Source organism: Schistocerca nitens, chromosome 3 (assembly GCF_023898315.1).
Source record: "Schistocerca nitens isolate TAMUIC-IGC-003100 chromosome 3, iqSchNite1.1, whole genome shotgun sequence".
NCBI lineage: Eukaryota > Metazoa > Arthropoda > Insecta > Orthoptera > Acrididae > Schistocerca > Schistocerca nitens.
Window position 1 is genome coordinate 89,951,155 of NC_064616.1, and position 19,309 is coordinate 89,970,463.

Sequence of the window (19,309 nt, forward strand, 5' to 3'; positions counted from 1 at the left end):
TTGTGAATGAAATCCTTCAGGATAACGACATTGCTTGACTAGAGTGATCAGCATATTCTACAGACGTGAACCGTAACAAACGACGTGACCCATCAACCACTCTGAGGGATCTACGACAAATTGCTGTTGAGAAGTGGGACAATCTGGGCCAACAGTGCACTGATGAACTTGTGGATACTAAGCCACGACGAATACAGCCATGCATCACTGCAAGAGGAGTGCTACTGGGTATCAGAGGTACGGTGTGTACAGCAATCTGGACCACCACCTCTGAAGGTCTCGCTGTATGATGGTACAACATGCAATGTGTGGTTTTTGTGAGCAGTCAAAAGGGCAGAAATGATGTTTAGGTTGATCTCTATTCCAATTTTCTGTACAGGTTCTGGAACTCTCAGAACCGAGGCGATGCAAAACTTTTTTTGATGTGTGTTAATTCCATCTCTGTATCCATTGGGGTCTCATACACAAGTGGCTTTAGATACCTCCATAGTATTCAAGTCAGGTGACCTTGCAGGCCATAGAATAGGACCTCCCCCTCCAATTCAGCGACCAGGAAAGACAGCATTGAGATGGTTGCGGAGATCCATACTGAAGTTAGGTGGTGCACTGTCATGTTGTATCCACATTATCTCACAAACAGCCAACAGTATGTTCACCAACACGTCAGGTAGAACTCTCTGCACAAACCTCAAGTACAGGTGGCCAGGCCAGGTAGAAGATAAGGCTCAATGAGATTGTAGCCTACAGTGCTGGCCCAGATTTTCACAGGAAAACGTACTTGATGGTGTAACTCTACTACAGCTTGAGGCTTTTCCTCATCACACACACAGCTATTCCTTCTTTTTGAAATACCATCGCAATCAGATGAAGCCTCACCAGTAAACAGCACAATTTGGGGGAAATCTGGTTGATCATGGTTGGAGCAACCACTGACACAAAGTGACCCTTGATGCAAAGTCAGTCACACGCATTGCACGGACATGTTGTGGGTGATACAGATGTAACTGTTGTTTGTGGAGTACTTGCCACACGCTAGTACGTGCAGTGCCCATTTCACGTGCACTGTGATGAGTACTTGTAGTGTGGTCTGCTGCAACACATTCCGGCACCTCCTCTTCAAAATCGGTTGTGAGAGTGGTCTTTGTGTTGCCAGGTCGCTTGTTTCTTTTTTCCGATGAACCAGTCTCCTGCATTTGTCAATCTGTTGTGACGGATGGTGCCTGTTAGGAAATCATTCCCTGTACAGCCTTCCAACAGCAAGAGCACTGCAACGTACTTCCCCACACACAAGATGCATGTCAGCGAGTTCTGCAAAACTGTACTGTTACTGCTCCATCGTCTTGTACTGTGTGTCTCTAAATAGCACTGAGTAATAACTGGGTCTGTTATTGATTCATAGCACGTTCTGTCACAGGACACTGTATATAAGACACAACAGAGCCATCTTATGGACAAGAAAAGTAAACAAACCCTGCATCACGACTTCCTAAGCATCAAGCTGGTCGTCCTTGTTTCCATGCAGGGAATAAAGAATGTACATGTAAATCAACAGCACAGTACGTGTAAATTTGTACGCATATTAGTTGTAAATGAACTGGAAAACAGTAACACTAGACAAAGGGGTAGAGAAGTCTACTTCCATATATCCTTAAAATGGCTTCTCCGACCCCAGGTTGCCTACCTGAAATTTTTCAGTGGAGCATTCTCTATATTATCCTGTTACATTTACATTTTTGTACGCTATTACGGAAAAATTCTGTAGGCTGCCTTCAACTGAAAAGATATTGAGTAAGGGCTCATGAACCAAGATGGAGGGGGGGGGGGACAGGGGGAGGGGGGGGGGGGGAACTGGGAAGCTTTTAAAATAGCATTTGAATGCTACAGTAATATCTGTCAGCAAGAAATGCCTGCACCTGTGACAGCATCTCATTTCATAATCTAATTCCTTCAGTATCACCTCAGTTAATTGGGCTGGACTCCATTAACCTTGATTTACCTTTATTTTTGTTCACAATACAACCTCTCATTAAGAGACAGTTCAATCTTTTTAGCTGATCTTCAAAGTCCTATGCCATACCAACAAAATTTAGAAATTTTAAAGTTTTTAATTCTTTTCCCAGAAAATTTCCTTTCCCAATTTCTCCTTAATTTCCTTTACTGTTTGCTCAATGTACACACTGGAGGATAGGCCATAACCATTTCTCACTCAGTTACTGCCTTCCTTTCACATTCCTTAATGTTTAGAATCTGTAGTCTGGTTTTCATACAAGTTGTAGGTTACATTTTCTTCCTGTATTTTATCCCTACTACCTTCCTACTTCTAAGTAACGTATTTCAGTCGACACTGTCACAAGCTCAGACACACTACAAATACTGTATTAATGTGATGCCTTTGTTTTGCTTACTCTTTGTATTCACTTATGTTTTAAGTTTACTTATTTCCCTGTCTTCTACAACTATCAGTCTTCTTCTATAATATAGAAACACATACATTATTTTTTTTCTGTTGTATCGGTCAGGTCGTGTCATAAATGTAGTGAGCATCTTGGGTCGTGTTGTTTCCCCACTTCGATCATCGTACTGTGCCGCAAAATTTGGAGTGGAAGCCTTCAGCGATTGCCTTCGCCTTGAGATGCGTCGCTGGGGTGTCGATGTTGTTGTTGTCGAACCTGGTGATTATACTACAGGTATGTAGATGTCGTACATAGTTTCTCAGACATTAAAAATTTGTTGACTGATGTTCTGACTATTTAATACATATTCATAAATTTGGTATTCTCAGAATCAGATTACTAAGCAAGTCTGCATGAAATAAGCAACACATTTCCTTACTGTTCTTTTCTCATTTCCGTATGTTCATACAAGAATGTTTAATATTGTTTACAGTTATCAGATTTTATAAATCACTACTTGATTTCAAAGAACAATAGTGTTTAACCATTATGAAGCTGGCAATGTGCAAGTCGAGATGGTTCTCAGGAATGGTACTACATAAAGTCCATACTGTTGGGCACTCATTAAAAGAGGTAGCTGCGTGACACACCTAAGATGAGTCAAAATCTGTAGTGTGATACCAGCAAAGACACAAGATGCAAGAGTTCTAATTATATCCAAGAAGCCCAATGCCACTAAAAATAACAGGTCAGTGTAACTGCTGCGACACAAACAGAACAGAAGTGCACACACAGATGAGGGGCTGCTTGTTGGGTCACCACGGTATCTTACTGTCCTGGTCACAGCAACCTCAGCCAGATGCCTCTCTGGCATGCTATGCACATAATGATTGTGGGGCTGACATGCATACACCACATAACTTGTTCTCTGACAAACGAAATGGCAATGCAATATGACAGACAGGTTGAAGCACCCAGGTTTGTGGTGCTGCTTGTGGAAATTGGAGCTGTGAGATGACACAATGGTGAATAACCACCCAGACATACTTGGGTCCTTTTCAATTTGCACGTAGTAGATCAGTCCAAGTATTGAGTCTTGTATAGCAGGTGTGATCAAAAAGGAAACAGATTTTTTTAATTCTATTTTTTTATCTTGTTGAGATGTTCCTTGCATACGAATTCATTTGCATATTTATCTTGAATATTTAGTTTACAGCTGACAGTCGAAAATGTTACACGTGTTTTCGAGTGTTTAGTGAATTTTTACTTTCAAAAACGATAGCTCAAAGAATTTGCATTAAAGTGTCCTTGAAATAAAATAATATGCATAGCCACATTTGATTGTTGGTTGTGGCTTTTGGCAAATCTACTGTGGGTAACACAAGAGTTTACGAGTTATATAACTGTTTCAAAGAGGCTGAAGAAGACACTGAAAATGACGACCGCCCTGGATGCCCTAGCATGTCAATTACTGATGACAATTTGGAAGAAGTACAGAGAATGGTTCTGGAAAACTGTCGAATCACCATCAGGGAGGTTGTTGGTGATGTCAGCATGTCCTCTGGCTCACACCAAGCAATTTTTTCTGATGTTTTGGGCATGAAATGTGTAGCAGCAAAGTTTGTTCCGAAACTGTTTAATTTCTATCAAAAACTATATTGTGCAGTCATCACTCAGTAATTGCTGAATGAAGCTGACAACAATTCAGAATTTATAGAGAAGGTTATAACAGGTGACAAAACATGGGTATATGAGTATGACATCGAAACCAAGCCCCAATCATCCCAATGGAAACTGCCTGAAGAGCCAAGTCTGGAAAAAAAAAAAAAAAAAAAAAAAAAAAAAAAAAAAAAAAAAAAAAAAGTTCAATCACATTTGAAGGCTCTTCTCACTGTATTCTTCAGTTACAATGGGATAGTGCATCATGAATTCCTTCCTTATGGTCAATAAGGAATACTATCTGGAAGTTATGCACTATTTATGTGAAGCAATCGGAAGGTAACAACCACAATTGTGGCAAAACCACTCACGGAAATTGCATCACGATAATGCTTCCGCTCACACCTCAATGCTTTTTCATGATTTCTTGACAAAAAAACAAACTGTTATATTGCCTGAGACACCTTCATCACTGGAACTGGTCCCTTGCTATTTCTTTCCATTCCTGAAGCTGAAAGGACCACAAAAGGACATTACTTCGCCACCATTTATTAGATAAAAACAGAACTGCTGAAGGAGCTGAACACCATAATAAAATGTGAGTTCCAGAAGTGCTTACAAGATTGAAAACAGTGCTGGCACAAGTGTATTATATCTGAGGGGGATTACTTTGAAGGGGACAAATAAATAAAAGATTAAAAATAAATTCCAGTGACTTTTTCATCACACCTTGTACATACAGAAGGGCATTCCAAACCATCTGCACCATGATATGAGAAAGACGCTCAACACCATTTAGAGTTACTTCAGTTGCTAAGAACAAGTTTGGATTTTATCCGACTTTGACACGGCAAGCTTACCAAAAACTTTTTTCCGAGCTTGTGGGTGGCTAAACAGGACAATGATTTGTGTTTTGATTCTGCAAAAATCTAGTCACATTCCTAAATCCACTTGAACTGTGCCTCTTTTTGGCAATACATTGAGTGGATGTAAAACCTCCACTCTCAAGGGGTAAAACACGGTTTGGCCCACACTTGACTGCTGCTGGGCAGTTTGTATACCCTTCTTGCTAATAACGAACCAAAATTGAATATCTTTAAAATTTGACAAATTAAACTTCATTCTGGGTGATTTTAGTTGTACGGGCATTAGGCCATGTCGCAAATCATTTTACCTTCTTACTCAGTTGTGAGAATTTTGCACTGATAGTTCATCCACACACATTTTGTACAAGTTGGTTCAAGGAAATGCTAGACTATAGAGCTTGTTCTGGAAACCAATGATTCTTTTATAGACCAATAGATATGTCAATCACCATGATCGATCTTTCTTTCTTTCCTCATACAGAGTATTCGGAGACTCAACTGACAGTCTATCTTACAGGAAAAAAAAATATTTGCTGGCTTTTAGCCTGACAAATAATTCTTTAGGCCAAATGTTGTGTTAATTATTGTTTGTGTGTTAATGATTACTGTCATTTGTACTCTGCTGATTCACGTGAATAGGTTTCCGACATGATTATGGCCGCATGATGGGAATTGACAGACTTTCAATGCAGAATTGTAGCTGGGGCAAGACACATGGGACATGCAATTTCGGAAACTGTTTGGAAATTCCAAGATTTACACTGTCAAGAATGTGCTGAGAATACCAAATTTCAGGGATTACCTCTCACCATGGACAACACAGTTGCTGACGACTTCTACTTAATGACCGAGAGCAGCAGCGCTTGGGTGGAGTTGCCAATGCTAACAACATTGCATGAAATAACCACAGAAATCAATGTGGAATGATGTGGGATGCATGACGAACATTAAGCAAAGTGTGGCAAAATTTGGCATTAATGAGCTATGGCAGCAGATGACCATTGCAAGTGCCTTTGCCAACAGCAAAACATTGCCTGCAGCACCTCTCCTGGGCATACGACCATATCTGTTGGATGCTACATGACTAGAAAACTATGGCCTGGTCAGACAAGACTCAGTTGGTAAGAGCTGATGGCAGGGTTTCAGACTGGCGCAGACTCCACACAGCCAAGGGTCCAAGTTGCCAACAAGACACTGTGCAAGCCGGTGGTGGTTTCATAATGGTGAAGCTTGGGTCCTCTAGTCTAAATGAACTGATCATTGACTGGAAATGGTTACGTCTAGCTATGTGGATATCAGTTGCAGCGATACATGGACTTCCATGTTCCCAAACAACGATGGAATATTTATGAATGACAATGTGCCATGTAACTGGGCGACAATTGTTGTGTGACTGGTTTGAGAAACATTGTGGACAATTCGATTGAATGATTTGACCACCCAGAACACCCGACATGTATGGGACATAATCAAGAAGTCAGTTCATTCACAAAACCCACATCGGCAACATTTTCACAATTATGGATGGCTATGGGGGCAGTATGGCTCAATATTTCTGCAGGGGAGTTCTAACGACTTCTTGAATTCGTACCACATCAGTTGCTCCACTACAACAGGGAAAAGGAGACCCAACACGATATTAGGAGGTATTCCATGACTGTTGTCACCTTGGCATATTACGGGACAGCTCCAAGATTCTGCCTGGAGCCCTAGAGAGATAAGTTCTTCAATTGCGCTATTAAATTGTTATAAATAGTACGAGTGATAACCAGAGCACATAAAAACTGAGCCACTACCAACAGCTGTGATGTGATTCGAGTTGAAAGATATTGCCAAGCTTTATCAGAGTGGGAAGTGTTCTACACAGTTGAAATACATATCATTCAGTCTGAAGTGGTATTATACTTGACACCAAATTGAATCTTTCTGTTACTGAGAGTTCAAAATTGTTAAATGTGTGTAAACCAAAGATATGCTCAGAGATTGAACTTTCAACTAATTACAATAGTAATGTATGGAAACTATTTTATACAAAATCTCCATTGAAAATTCTCTCTTGTTAAAAATCTGCTGGCCTCTGTAATATGCCACAAGCTTAGGTAAACATTCATTGGTCAGTTCATGAACAAAACAAACAGATCTGTATCCACTAGGAGGGGAGGCGAGGGGAGGGAGAAGTTTAATGTAAAGACCAGCCATGACCTCATTTCGCTTCAGCATTGCTGTAATGCTGTTTATAGGTTTTGTGCTTCCTGTGGCTATTGTGATGACAGTTTTGTATAATCAAAGGTTAATGAGTACTGCACAAACATAAAAACACAAATGAACTAAAAGTACTCTGGAAAGAAAAGTTGAAACACAATGTTAACAGTTTTGTGATTTATAGGAGTTACAGAGCTCAAGAGCAGTATAAACTGCTTGTATGTGGCATTGGGTTACTGTACAAGGAATATGCTGTGGATACTGTCTATCAGCTTGGTCCATGTTAAAAGGAGCCACCCCCTTCTGGGTCATTACCTGAGCAGCCGAAGAAGGAACATTTTTGATTATATGTGAGTCACTATGCAGTGCAAATGCAGCACACAATGAGAAGATGGTATCTATTGCAGCAATATGAACACACTTGCTCTGGTGAGGTCAATTATGTTGTGCATGTGACAGAGGAGACTAACCTCTCTGTCATGTTGGCAATGCAGGAGACTTGGGAGACGGGGTGGAACAACATGAGAACGTGACTTCAGGATGTACTCAAATGTTGAGGGCTAACGATTGCTAGCACGGTTCACCACAGGTTCCACCAACCCGCAAGCGACCTATGACAGCTGCTCTTGGGCAGCGAGGAAAGTTGCTACTTTTGAAGCTATACTGGTTCTGTTTTACAGATGGCGTAACTCCAAGGTCTTAAGTAATGCCCAAAATTTTCTCCAAGTGCGATTTGCGTAACTTCAATGCTGGTAAAAATAAGATGACAATTTTCCTAAGCAAGGAATAGGTATGTGGCTATTGATACTTGAAGTTTGAAAAAAACTAACTTACATTGGTGATTAAGGAAATATATATATCAATGATCCATACTTTGCTAAACTGTCACCAGTCTCTGCCGGTGGTTAAATCCAAGACAAGAGGCTGCTATATGCCTCTTGCTTTCATAATATTACCTACATTTATGGAAATGGAAGTGAAATGAGCCCAGCTAAGGTGTTTCATTAATGTTACAACACAAAATGTTCAGGGATAAAGAATGACTCCTGCAATTCAGGGGATATTACCTAAAAGACATGGAAATAGTGTAAATAAATGCCCCAGCCCTCTGCTGTTTCAATAAACAGTGGAAATGTCAGAGGTAGAACAAGGTTTGAAGGTGGTTCGAAAAACCATCTGCCTCGCACTTCAGTGAGAATTGCAGAGTAGTCATGTAGATGTAGATCTGCAAAAACTGGAACTATTCTTTTAATTATCATGTTACTGTTGTAATACACTCCTGGAAATGGAAAAAAGAACACATTGACACCGGTGTGTCAGACCCACCATACTTGCTCCGGACACTGCGAGAGGGCTGTACAAGCAATGATCACACGCACGGCACAGCGGACACACCAGGAACCGCGGTGTTGGCCGTCGAATGGCGCTAGCTGCGCAGCATTTGTGCACCTCCGCCGTCAGTGTCAGCCAGTTTGCCGTGGCATACGGAGCTCCATCGCAGTCTTTAACACTGGTAGCATGCCGCGACAGTGTGGACGTGAACCGTATGTGCAGTTGACGGACTTTGAGCGAGGGCGTATAGTGGGCATGCGGGAGGCCGGGTGGACGTACCGCCGAATTGCTCAACACGTGGGGCGTGAGGTCTCCACAGTACATCGATGTTGTCGCCAGTGGTCGGCGGAAGGTGCACGTGCCCGTCGACCTGGGACCGGACCGCAGCGACGCACGGATGCACGCCAAGACCGTAGGATCCTACGCAGTGCCGTAGGGGACCGCACCGCCACTTCCCAGCAAATTAGGGACACTGTTGCTCCTGGGGTATCGGCGAGGACCATTCGCAACCGTCTCCATGAAGCTGGGCTACGGTCCCGCACACCGTTAGGCCGTCTTCCGCTCACGCCCCAACATCGTGCAGCCCGCCTCCAGTGGTGTCGCGACAGGCGTGAATGGAGGGACGAATGGAGACGTGTCGTCTTCAGCGATGAGAGTCGCTTCTGCCTTGGTGCCAATGATGGTCGTATGCGTGTTTGGCGCCGTGCAGGTGAGCGCCACAATCAGGACTGCATACGACCGAGGCACACAGGGCCAACACCCGGCATCATGGTGTGGGGAGCGATCTCCTACACTGGCCGTACACCACTGGTGATCGTCGAGGGGACACTGAATAGTGCACGGTACATCCAAACCGTCATCGAACCCATCGTTCTACCATTCCTAGACCGGCAAGGGAACTTGCTGTTCCAACAGGACAATGCACGTCCGCATGTATCCCGTGCCACCCAACGTGCTCTAGAAGGTGTAAGTCAACTACCCTGGCCAGCAAGATCTCCGGATCTGTCCCCCATTGAGCATGTTTGGGACTGGATGAAGCGTCGTCTCACGCGGTCTGCACGTCCAGCACGAACGCTGGTCCAACTGAGGCGCCAGGTGGAAATGGCATGGCAAGCCGTTCCACAGGACTACATCCAGCATCTCTACGATCGTCTCCATGGGAGAATAGCAGCCTGCATTGCTGCGAAAGGTGGATATACACTGTACTAGTGCCGACATTGTGCATGCTCTGTTGCCTGTGTCTATGTGCCTGTGGTTCTGTCAGTGTGATCATGTGATGTATCTGACCCCAGGAATGTGTCAATAAAGTTTCCCCTTCCTGGGACAATGAATTCACGGTGTTCTTATTTCAATTTCCAGGAGTGTAGTTCTCACTGCTGCTAAAAGATATGTATAAACTGAGAACCAAACATTGATTTGTAAAAAACACATGAAGTATGTAAAAGTCCTCAACACCATTGATAAAGAACAGCCTCAGTGTAGGGTATTAGCAAACTGAAGATAGGCAGGCCCCATAGACAGGAATACCCAATGTCCAAGTTCCACTTGGTTACCACGACAAGAACGAACAACACACTACAAACAGCTGGTGTGAGTTTGAGTCCATAGCCAGGTATAGTCCACAGGAGTGAGCAACACGTGTCCAGATAATATTAAAGTTGTCCAATGTCAGGTGGACAATAATAAGCAGGTGAAGTCTGCATGGCACATGACAATACCAGTATACAAAACACAGAAATTCCAGAAGTTTGAACTGGCAGATGCCCTAAGAAAGAAAACTTATCATTGTGACATACTCAAAATTTCACGAAGTGGTGTTTAAGGTGATTTATTTCTACCACATTTTGACAACGATTTGTTACATACTGAGGTAGACCTAGTCACAGTTAACAAATATCTACTCGGAGGACACTAAGTAACTACCACTTGTTTGCAATTGCACAGTATAGCCACTTTCAAGTAGTATTTTCAACAAAATCTTATAAATAGCATTCCCAGAGCCAGAGGCATCAGTTATTCTGCCTCTGCAAAACTGTTCCACAGCTGATGCTGTTTTAACTTCTTTTTTGTTGGTTTAGTCGTTTTTTATGAGTTGTGAATGATGTTTACACCTTTCTTCAATCAATCAGTAGTTAATGCTAATGAGATTCGGATAACAACTTACTTCTTTGAGGATTATAGAAACGGAAATGCCTTGTGGCTAGGGCCTCACGTCGGGTAGACCATTGGCCTGGTGCAAGTCTTTCGAGCTGACGCCACTTCGGCGACTTGCGTGTCGAGAGGATTCTAGAGGATCACATTGTTTGTCTTTCTGCACAGAACATATGAACTTACTTGTCATTTGTTAATAGGAGACACAAGGCAACGTTGCAATTTAACTTTTTGACATTAAAATCTTTTTTACAGGGAAAGTGTGGATTAATGATGAAAAGCTTTTGGAGCAAGCAAAGCAGATGTGGAGAAGCATGACTGAGGAAGCTAAAGCTGATTATGGAGAAGACTACTTTGAACGTAAAATTCGATCTCTAGAATACTACACAAAAGGACCAGTGAGTTATTGGCACATTTTTGTTTGTTTCCTTAGCAGTCTACCTAGTTCAGCAACAGAAATGCTCAATGTGGTACAAAATTAGTGCATATTATAAAAATAATGAATTAAAGACAGTCTGACTTCTTGCATGAACATAGATTTTATGGTTTTGTTTTATCTTAATGAGGATTACACAAAACAAAATAATAGTGTTCTTGCAAGAAGGTGGCCACTCTTTAATTCAACAGTTTTTGGCAAAAACAGGAACAGAGCTTAAAAATCCATTACATTATATGAAAACTTGTCTGCAGTATCTTATTCCTACCAAACACAATTACAGCATTATTTTTATTTATTTATTTTTATCTCAGGTTTGAGAACAAGTCACAGACAGTTAGCGGCAAATTGTTCAATTAAAATCTTGCTTAACCAGCTTGCTACTTATTCCGTTTCAAAATGTTTTTCTCCTACATAAACACAAGCCCCTTTGGTTGTGTTACCATTTGTCCAACTATCAGATATAACAGGTATAGTATGAATGTGTTACATTTGAGCACAGTGATTAACATTGGAGTTCAATACAACAGATCTGTCAAGAGGTATTTTATTTACTTAAGAAAGTAATTAAACATCACATCTCAGCTATAGTGGCCCACACTGTAGGACAACTTCACACAGTGGCCCACACTATACGACAACCTTACAACTTCTACGTTCACTGGAAGCTATCCACGAAGATTTTCATAATTAATTAGCATGTGCTTTTTGAAAAAAACAATTTTGTTGTTCACTTCCACAAGCAAACCCTCTGAAATGTTTTCCATCTATAGTGCATGTAAGTTAAGACATTTACTTTTGGCAATTTTAAAGCTGATTTGTTTTCTTTAAATTTCCGATAGAAAATAAAGAAAATGTCCATGTGTTTCAGGAAACTGACCTAGAGCCAGTGCTTAAATCCTTGACTGATGCAGTTCAGCGCACATTCCCACTGCCACGATATACACCAGTCTCTAGGGCTGAGAGAGTACAGGCTTTTGTTGCAGAACATCTGCCAAGGTCTGTTTATGACCTCATTTATAATTAACTGTTGTTCACAATTATGTGTGTATGTTTTACACTGTCTCTCAGCACCACAAATGATCATGTTGCTGCTGAGATGTTGTGAAAGATAAGTAATGCTATAAACAACTGAAGTTAAAATGACAACCAGTGTCTGATATATGCTGCAATGAACATTTCAAGAATTGTGAGGTTTCTTTTCCAACAAAGTGTATACCATGATGTTCATTAAGCATTTGAATAAGTTATTTACTCTTCATTTATATTTATCAAGCATTTCAAGTTTTATACGTAAGATTCCAGAATATTATAGCACTGAAACAAAATAATTTTTATTGTTCCTAGTGTCAGTGCTATTTTGAATTAATTTGTCAGAGCTATTATGAATTAATTTGTCAGTTGTAACCAAGGTATGCATGGAGACCTGCCACTAATGTAAACTGACAATGGTGTATACACATTTCCATCACAAAATCGAACTGGAATTTTGCAATGAAGTCGCCTCATTTTTGTATGTGCCACAGCAAGAAACAAAGCTAGGCCACAAGACTGCCAATATTAACACACTTTCTTTCCAGTATTAGTGTAATTTGATGTTAGTTTTCACATATCTATTCACTTCATATGGCATAAATTGGCTAACTATTTCCTTTTCATGCTTTTTACCTCAACAGTGATGTATATTACTGGAATAAATTACAACTGCAATTTTCATTTTCTTTGAAAGATAATTTATGACTGACCGTTAATGTTCATTAAACTCTAGCAAAAACAAGTTCCCATCACATAAGATAATTACTATTTATGAAAATAAATATTTGAAAAAACTGTTGAAAAAGTCTTACTTTCATCAAAACACATGCTCTATTTCATTTAGAATGTTGTATAATGTACACAAAAAGCACTGCATTTCTAACATTTATCCGTATAAAATAAGTACAGCTGGTGGATTAAAACTGTTGCACAAGAAGACTGCAGATTATAAGATGAATGATAAAAAGATGTCTCATATGGAAAATCAGAAAGTAACAACACAAAGCAGACCTAGATGGAAGTTCAGTCATTTAATGAAAACATCAATTAGCTGTACATTTCTCTGAATATTCGCCATCTGGTGATCAGCTTGGAGTGTCTCCGCAAAAGCTGGCAAAAGGATGATAAACCATTTGAAAAGACTGAAAACTAAATGTCTGCAATTTATTCTCACAACACTTTTTTTCAGATGAAAAGCTACTTTGGAGCAGTTAGGAGTCGAGAAGTAAATTTTGTGAGCCTGAACACTGATAGTTATGTAACATGGCAAAAAAAGCCAACTAATTATACTTCTCCAAATGTATCATGTATTTATAAAAGAAACAACATAACACTGTATGACAGACCTTTACAAACTGTTATCAAATCACTGCAATGAGTCTGTGAAGTTGATAATGAAGTGGTTACAAATTTGTAAATTTACTTGAAGATTCCATTACGTCTAACAGCACAACACAATAATTACAATGTCTGTCATATCACAGCAGGACAATAAAATAATTTAAAACAGTAATACTCTAGTCATACTTTTACTTCATAGTCTCTCATTATTTACAGTAATTGTAATACACACAGTGAACACAAAGAGTCTACACATGCTGCTATAAAACAATTACATAATCACAGTGAGCATAATGCTTCAAAATGATTTATGTGTATGAAATCTGTTGTAGCTGACAACAAACACCTTCCATTTCTCTGAGAAATTTCAAACATGAAAAAATATTATAAAAACTGAACAATTACTTTTTTTAGTTTATGTAAATAAGTTAAAATGTTATGTCACAAATTGGTGGGACTCATAACAGCAAGCCACAGAACGTCAAAAGTAAAGTGCATGCTACCTTGGGGAACTAGCAATTGAAGATCATCTGGCCTACTCTCAATAGCAGATTTACTTCTTTCTCTAACACATTAGATAGATCTCCCAAATGACTGTTACATATGAAGGGCTTATTTCAATAGTGGTACAAGTCCATTTTTGTTCATTCTGAGATACAGAGTCCTAAAGTTAAATGAGTGCTGAAAAATCTGCAGTTGAGATATCAGAAATATTCAGGTATAATACATGAATATTTCTGATATCTCAACTGCAGATTTTTCAGTGCTCATTTAACTTTAGGACTCCGTATCTCAGAATGAACAAAAATGGACTTGTACCACTATTGAAATAAGCTCTTCATATATAACCAAATTGTCATTCACTTTAAAATATTAATATGTTCCCTTCAAGAGCTGACTGCAAAAGTTTCTAACATTCTTTCACCCACCACTATCATTAAACTCAGAAGGTGTAACCTGCTACATCTTTACAGTTTTTTTTTTTATCAGCTTCTTTCTGTTACTTGACATGGGGACAGCACTCAATAGTCAATAGTTTTCCACTTTCATTTATTTAGTCCGCTTCTTTTTTGTTTTTGTTTCTCCTGTACCATTTTCTTCAGGAGTTTGCTCGTTTCCAATATTCTTCAAATCAGCACAAAACAATACCTGCAAAATTATTATAATAATTGTACTACTACTACTACTACTACTAATAATAATAATAATAATAATAATAATAAAGCAATGATATAAATATAAATATGGCTTTTGGAACAGACAAATGTAAGAAAAATAGCATTGTCAAGGGAAAACACACTAAACAAGAAGATTACATATTGGATACCACAGCGACTGCATAGAAGCGATGGAAAAAAACAGATGCCTATAAATACTAGGATACAGACAAAAGATAGGAATAGATAATACAAATATTAAAGAAGAACTAAAAGAAAAATATAGACAAAGACTAACAAAAATACTGAAAACAGAATTGACAGCAAGAAACAAGACAAAAGCTATACGTACTTATGCTATACCAATATTGACCTACTCATTTGGAGTAGTGAAATAGAGTAACACAGACCTAGAAGCACTCAATACACTTACATGATCACAATGCCACAAATATAGAATACATCAAATACATTCAAAGATTCACATTAAGCAGAAAGGAAGGAGGAAGGGGATTTATCGATTTAAAAAACCTACATTATGGACAGGTAGACAATTTAAGAAAATTCTTTCTAGAACGAGCAGAAACTAGCAAAATACACAAAGCAATCACTCATATAAATACATCGGCTACACCACTGCAATTTCATAACCACTTCTACAACCCTTTAGATCACAGAACATCAACAGATACGAAGAAAGTAAATTGGAAAAAGAAAACACTACATGGCAAGCACCCGTATCATCTAACACAGCCACACATCAATCAATATGCATCCAACACATGGCTAAGAAAAGGCAATATATACAGTGAGACGGAAGGATTCATGATTGCAATACAGGATCAAACAATAAACACCAGATATTACAGCAAGCATATTATTAAAGATCCCAATACCACAACAGATAAATGCAAACTTTGCAAACAACAAATAGAAACAGTAGATCACATCACAAGCGGATGTACAATAGTAGCAAATACAGAATACCCCAGAAGACATGACAATGTAGCAAAAATAATACATCAACAGCTTGCCTTACAACATAAACTTATAAAACAACATGTTCCCACATACAAGTATGCACCACAAAATGTACTGGAGAATGATGAATACAAATTATACTGGAACAGAACCATTATAACAGATAAAACAACACCACATAACAAACCTGACATCATACTCACCAATAAAAAGAAGAAATTAACACAACTAATTGAAATATCCATACCCAATACAACAAATATACAAAAGAAAACAGGAGAAAAAATTGAAAAATACATCCAACTGGCTGAGGAAGTCAAGGACATGTGGCATCAGGATAAAGTTGACATTATACCAATTATACTATCAACTACAGGAGTCATACCACACAATATCCACCAGTACATCAATGCAATACAGCTACATCCAAACTTATATATACAACTACAGAAATCTGTAATTACTGATACATGTTCAATTACCCGAAAGTTACTAAATGATCAAGGTCCGCGTCACTTTCCATTTTTGATCAGACATAACGTCTGAGAAAAGAAAGAAATAATAATAATAATAATACCAACTATTATATTGGGTGATTAAGACAGTACGAACCTGTAGCATTTTGAAACCCAAAGTAATGAACTGGTGAACTCACGAGAATAACCGACTTCAAAGCTCTCTATGCAAGTTTGCAAATTCTGTAGGGCGATATAAGAACTGCAGTAATTATTTATCAAGGTATTAATTAAAACAAAACATGTCTCTTTCATTCACTATATATGAAATTTGCCAGCAAAGCACAACAACTGAGGGCACATTCATGAAACAGAATAATCAAACTTCCAGTGCCAAAGGTGTACTGTAGTGGAAATAGTGACACAAGGGCAAAGCCCACACAATATGGAAGGTGCTAAAGTCATTGAAATATGGTGTAAATATGGATCCCAGTGCATCAGATTGCCAGGATCAAATATCTTGTTACGTTCTGCCTGTTTGTTACTACAGCCGACTCTTATCCTTCCCTGTAAGCTTATGAACAAGGTTGGTACAGTGCACCAATGTTATTGATTTTGTCCTATCCAATTCACACATCAAGTGAGGGAAAAATGACTGCTGAATTGCCTCTGTACAAGTCTTAATCTGTCTTGTATAATTCTCATAATCCCTACATGAGACTAGCACTGGTACAGTAAAATGGATGCACTGTGGTTGTTCGTCACTGAGTGACTTAAAGCATTGAAGTATCTTACGTAAATGTGTATTTAGCGGACATATTCTTTTGTGTAGGGTAATTCTGTCTACTGAAATGTATGTATGTTTGAAGTGTGTTACCTTTCTGTTAACTTAAAATCACTGTACCATTTATTTTCATGTTAACTGAACAGATAAACAGATAATGGTAAATCTCCAGATCATGATTATGATGAAATTAGTTTTGTGATTGACTACAATGGCTGATGAAAGTCATAAAACTTGTTCTCTGCAGACAGCAAGAATGCTGCTGATACATCACAACACATCAAATTGAAGTGACAGCCACGTTTGAGAGGGTTAGATACAACAGGATAAAAAGAGACGGACAATCCAAACAAGTACATCAGATGCCAACCAGGGTAGTTGATGAAATATTTTTCATATCAGACACTACTGTTCTCTCAGTAACTCTTTACTGAACACTCGGGAAACCTAAAATGCAAACTACATACATTTCTGTCCAAAACTTGGTGTTCCTTATCATGAAATCATTAGTCTGCAAATGTTTCCAGATTTTTCATCTGCTCCCCTCAGAAATGAAGTCACTGCTTTGTGTCAATCAACATGCAATCATATCCAATACTTTTATTTTCTTGAAGAACGAGACAGGAAAAACAATCACATACCTGTTACTTCAAGAGCATTTTTAACTCCCAATAGACCACAAATAAGAGCTAAGTGTATGTAAAAAATTATTTTATTAGTAAAAGATACACACAGTTATGGTTACTTTTCGACATAATCACCATAATTATTGCACAATTTGTTATACCTATGGACAAGCTTTCCAATATTCTCTTCATAAATTGTTGCTGCCAACGAACTGAAATCAGTTTTGATGTCTTGAAGTTCCTTGATAGTTTGAAAGTGCTGCTCTTCTAGCCACTTCTTCAGTTCACAGAAAGATGGAAATCACTTGGCAGTAGGTGATCAGACATTTCTCACTGAAATTGTTGAAGAAGCCTTTGGGTTGCACCAGCATTGAGAGGATGGGCACTGTCTACGATCAGAACTCCAGAAGTCAGCATGCCCCATCACTCAGTATTCTCCATACCCTTGGCTCATACCTCAATGACTTTTGCTGCACTATTTCCTTCTGCTTGCAGGAAAAGAGTAACGCTTCACAATTTGTGGTGGGAGAATCACTTGAAGCTGCCATATTTATATGACTGCAGCTCAGCACAGACTGACGCATTGAACTTGACACTGACAGAGCATGTAATATGGGAGATGCACAGTTACTTACTAACCACACCTATTGCTTGCTGTTTGTCTTGCACTTACGCTATGCAATAAGGTTGGAGAAAAAAAAAGTGCCCCTCATAATTCAACACAATTTGTAATAAGAATGTTTAGATTACAAAATAAAGTTTTGGAACAGGACAGCAAAGAATAGTAATTCACTAATAAAAAAATATACTAACCGTCTGTGCCCATCCAGCATCTGGGCCATGAATGTCCTGAAAGAATTTCATAATGTCCAAATACAAAGTATTAGAGAGAGTTTTTGCATTTCGCAGACTTTTCATATAATGCTGTTTTGCAACCTGATGTATGTGTGTATCCACTGGTACTGCATTTAAGTGGCCCAATGACATAAGGCATATACAATCTGCTACCTAGATCAGAGAAACAAAAATCATTAAACATCAATGAAACTAAATATTACCTACATTACACAGTAAGGGCAACAAAAATGTTCAGGAAGAGCATATACTGTAATGAGACACATATATGCATGCATTAAAAAAAGAAAAATGAGACAAAAGTAACCTATTGATCACTGAGGAGGATGAGCACTCAGTCAGTCTAAAACACAGTGAATCTCCCCCCACCCCCTCCCAAAAAAAAAATCCTTTCACTTAAAAAAGAAGACAACATAACATAACATAACATTCTAGAACTTGGGCCACAGTTATCTCACTGTCAGCTACAGCAGAAGTGGGTGTTCACAGACAAACTGGTAGCTAATCCCATCTGAGAAAATGTTCTTTCTCCTGAAAAATCAGCTAAGTTCTTTCGATCAAACCGGCAACATTATTATGGATGAGTGGTGGGTTTCAATAACCATAACTTGTTTATCACATCCACTCATTCTTCCACTTGTACTTCTGCTTTCTTCTCATGAATGTACATATGGAGAAGGGGGGCACTCTTAAGCTCACTTATTTCCCTGGAATTATCTGTACCCTTCTACACAAAAGAAATGGATTGTCTTTCGATACCTTGGCAAGGAGATTTGAGCATCTTTTGACCAATAATTGAAATGCAGTTAGAGAATTAGAGCAGTTGACAAATTTTGACATCTATCAAGACTCCTCTGCTCCAGTGCCTTAGGTAGTTGTATCCTGCAGACACAGGAAAGGAAAATTACTGGGCAGCTAATACACTTCCCCTTGCTGCAACACATCTATAAAAATGAAAGTCAAATAACTGTGCTCTATTAAAATCGTGTACAATTTAGTTGTATATATGCTTTCCCAGTATCTGTTCCACAGAATG

The 19,309-nt window shown here is 39.0% G+C and overlaps 2 protein-coding genes across 3 annotated transcripts in view; one reads left to right on the top strand and one right to left on the bottom strand.

Annotated features, from left to right (window-relative positions):
• LOC126248064 (D-beta-hydroxybutyrate dehydrogenase, mitochondrial-like) overlaps window positions 1-12,755 on the top strand; it is a 238,693-nt gene extending 225,938 nt beyond the window's left edge. The window contains exons 5-7 of the mRNA XM_049948705.1: window positions 2,520-2,687; window positions 10,859-11,001; window positions 11,911-12,755. Coding sequence (XP_049804662.1) covers window positions 2,520-2,687; window positions 10,859-11,001; window positions 11,911-12,066 — 467 coding nt within the window. The 3' untranslated portion in view covers window positions 12,067-12,755. The remainder of the gene's footprint in view (window positions 1-2,519; window positions 2,688-10,858; window positions 11,002-11,910) is intronic.
• A 1,412-nt stretch (window positions 12,756-14,167) lies between these two features.
• LOC126248066 (N-glycosylase/DNA lyase) overlaps window positions 14,168-19,309 on the bottom strand; it is a 97,664-nt gene continuing 92,522 nt past the window's right edge. For both annotated transcript variants that reach the window (XM_049948707.1, XM_049948708.1), the window contains exons 4-5: window positions 18,232-18,426; window positions 14,168-14,564 (exon numbers count right to left, since the gene is read on the bottom strand). In XM_049948707.1, coding sequence (XP_049804664.1) covers window positions 14,466-14,564; window positions 18,232-18,426 — 294 coding nt within the window. In that variant the 3' untranslated portion in view covers window positions 14,168-14,465. The remainder of the gene's footprint in view (window positions 14,565-18,231; window positions 18,427-19,309) is intronic.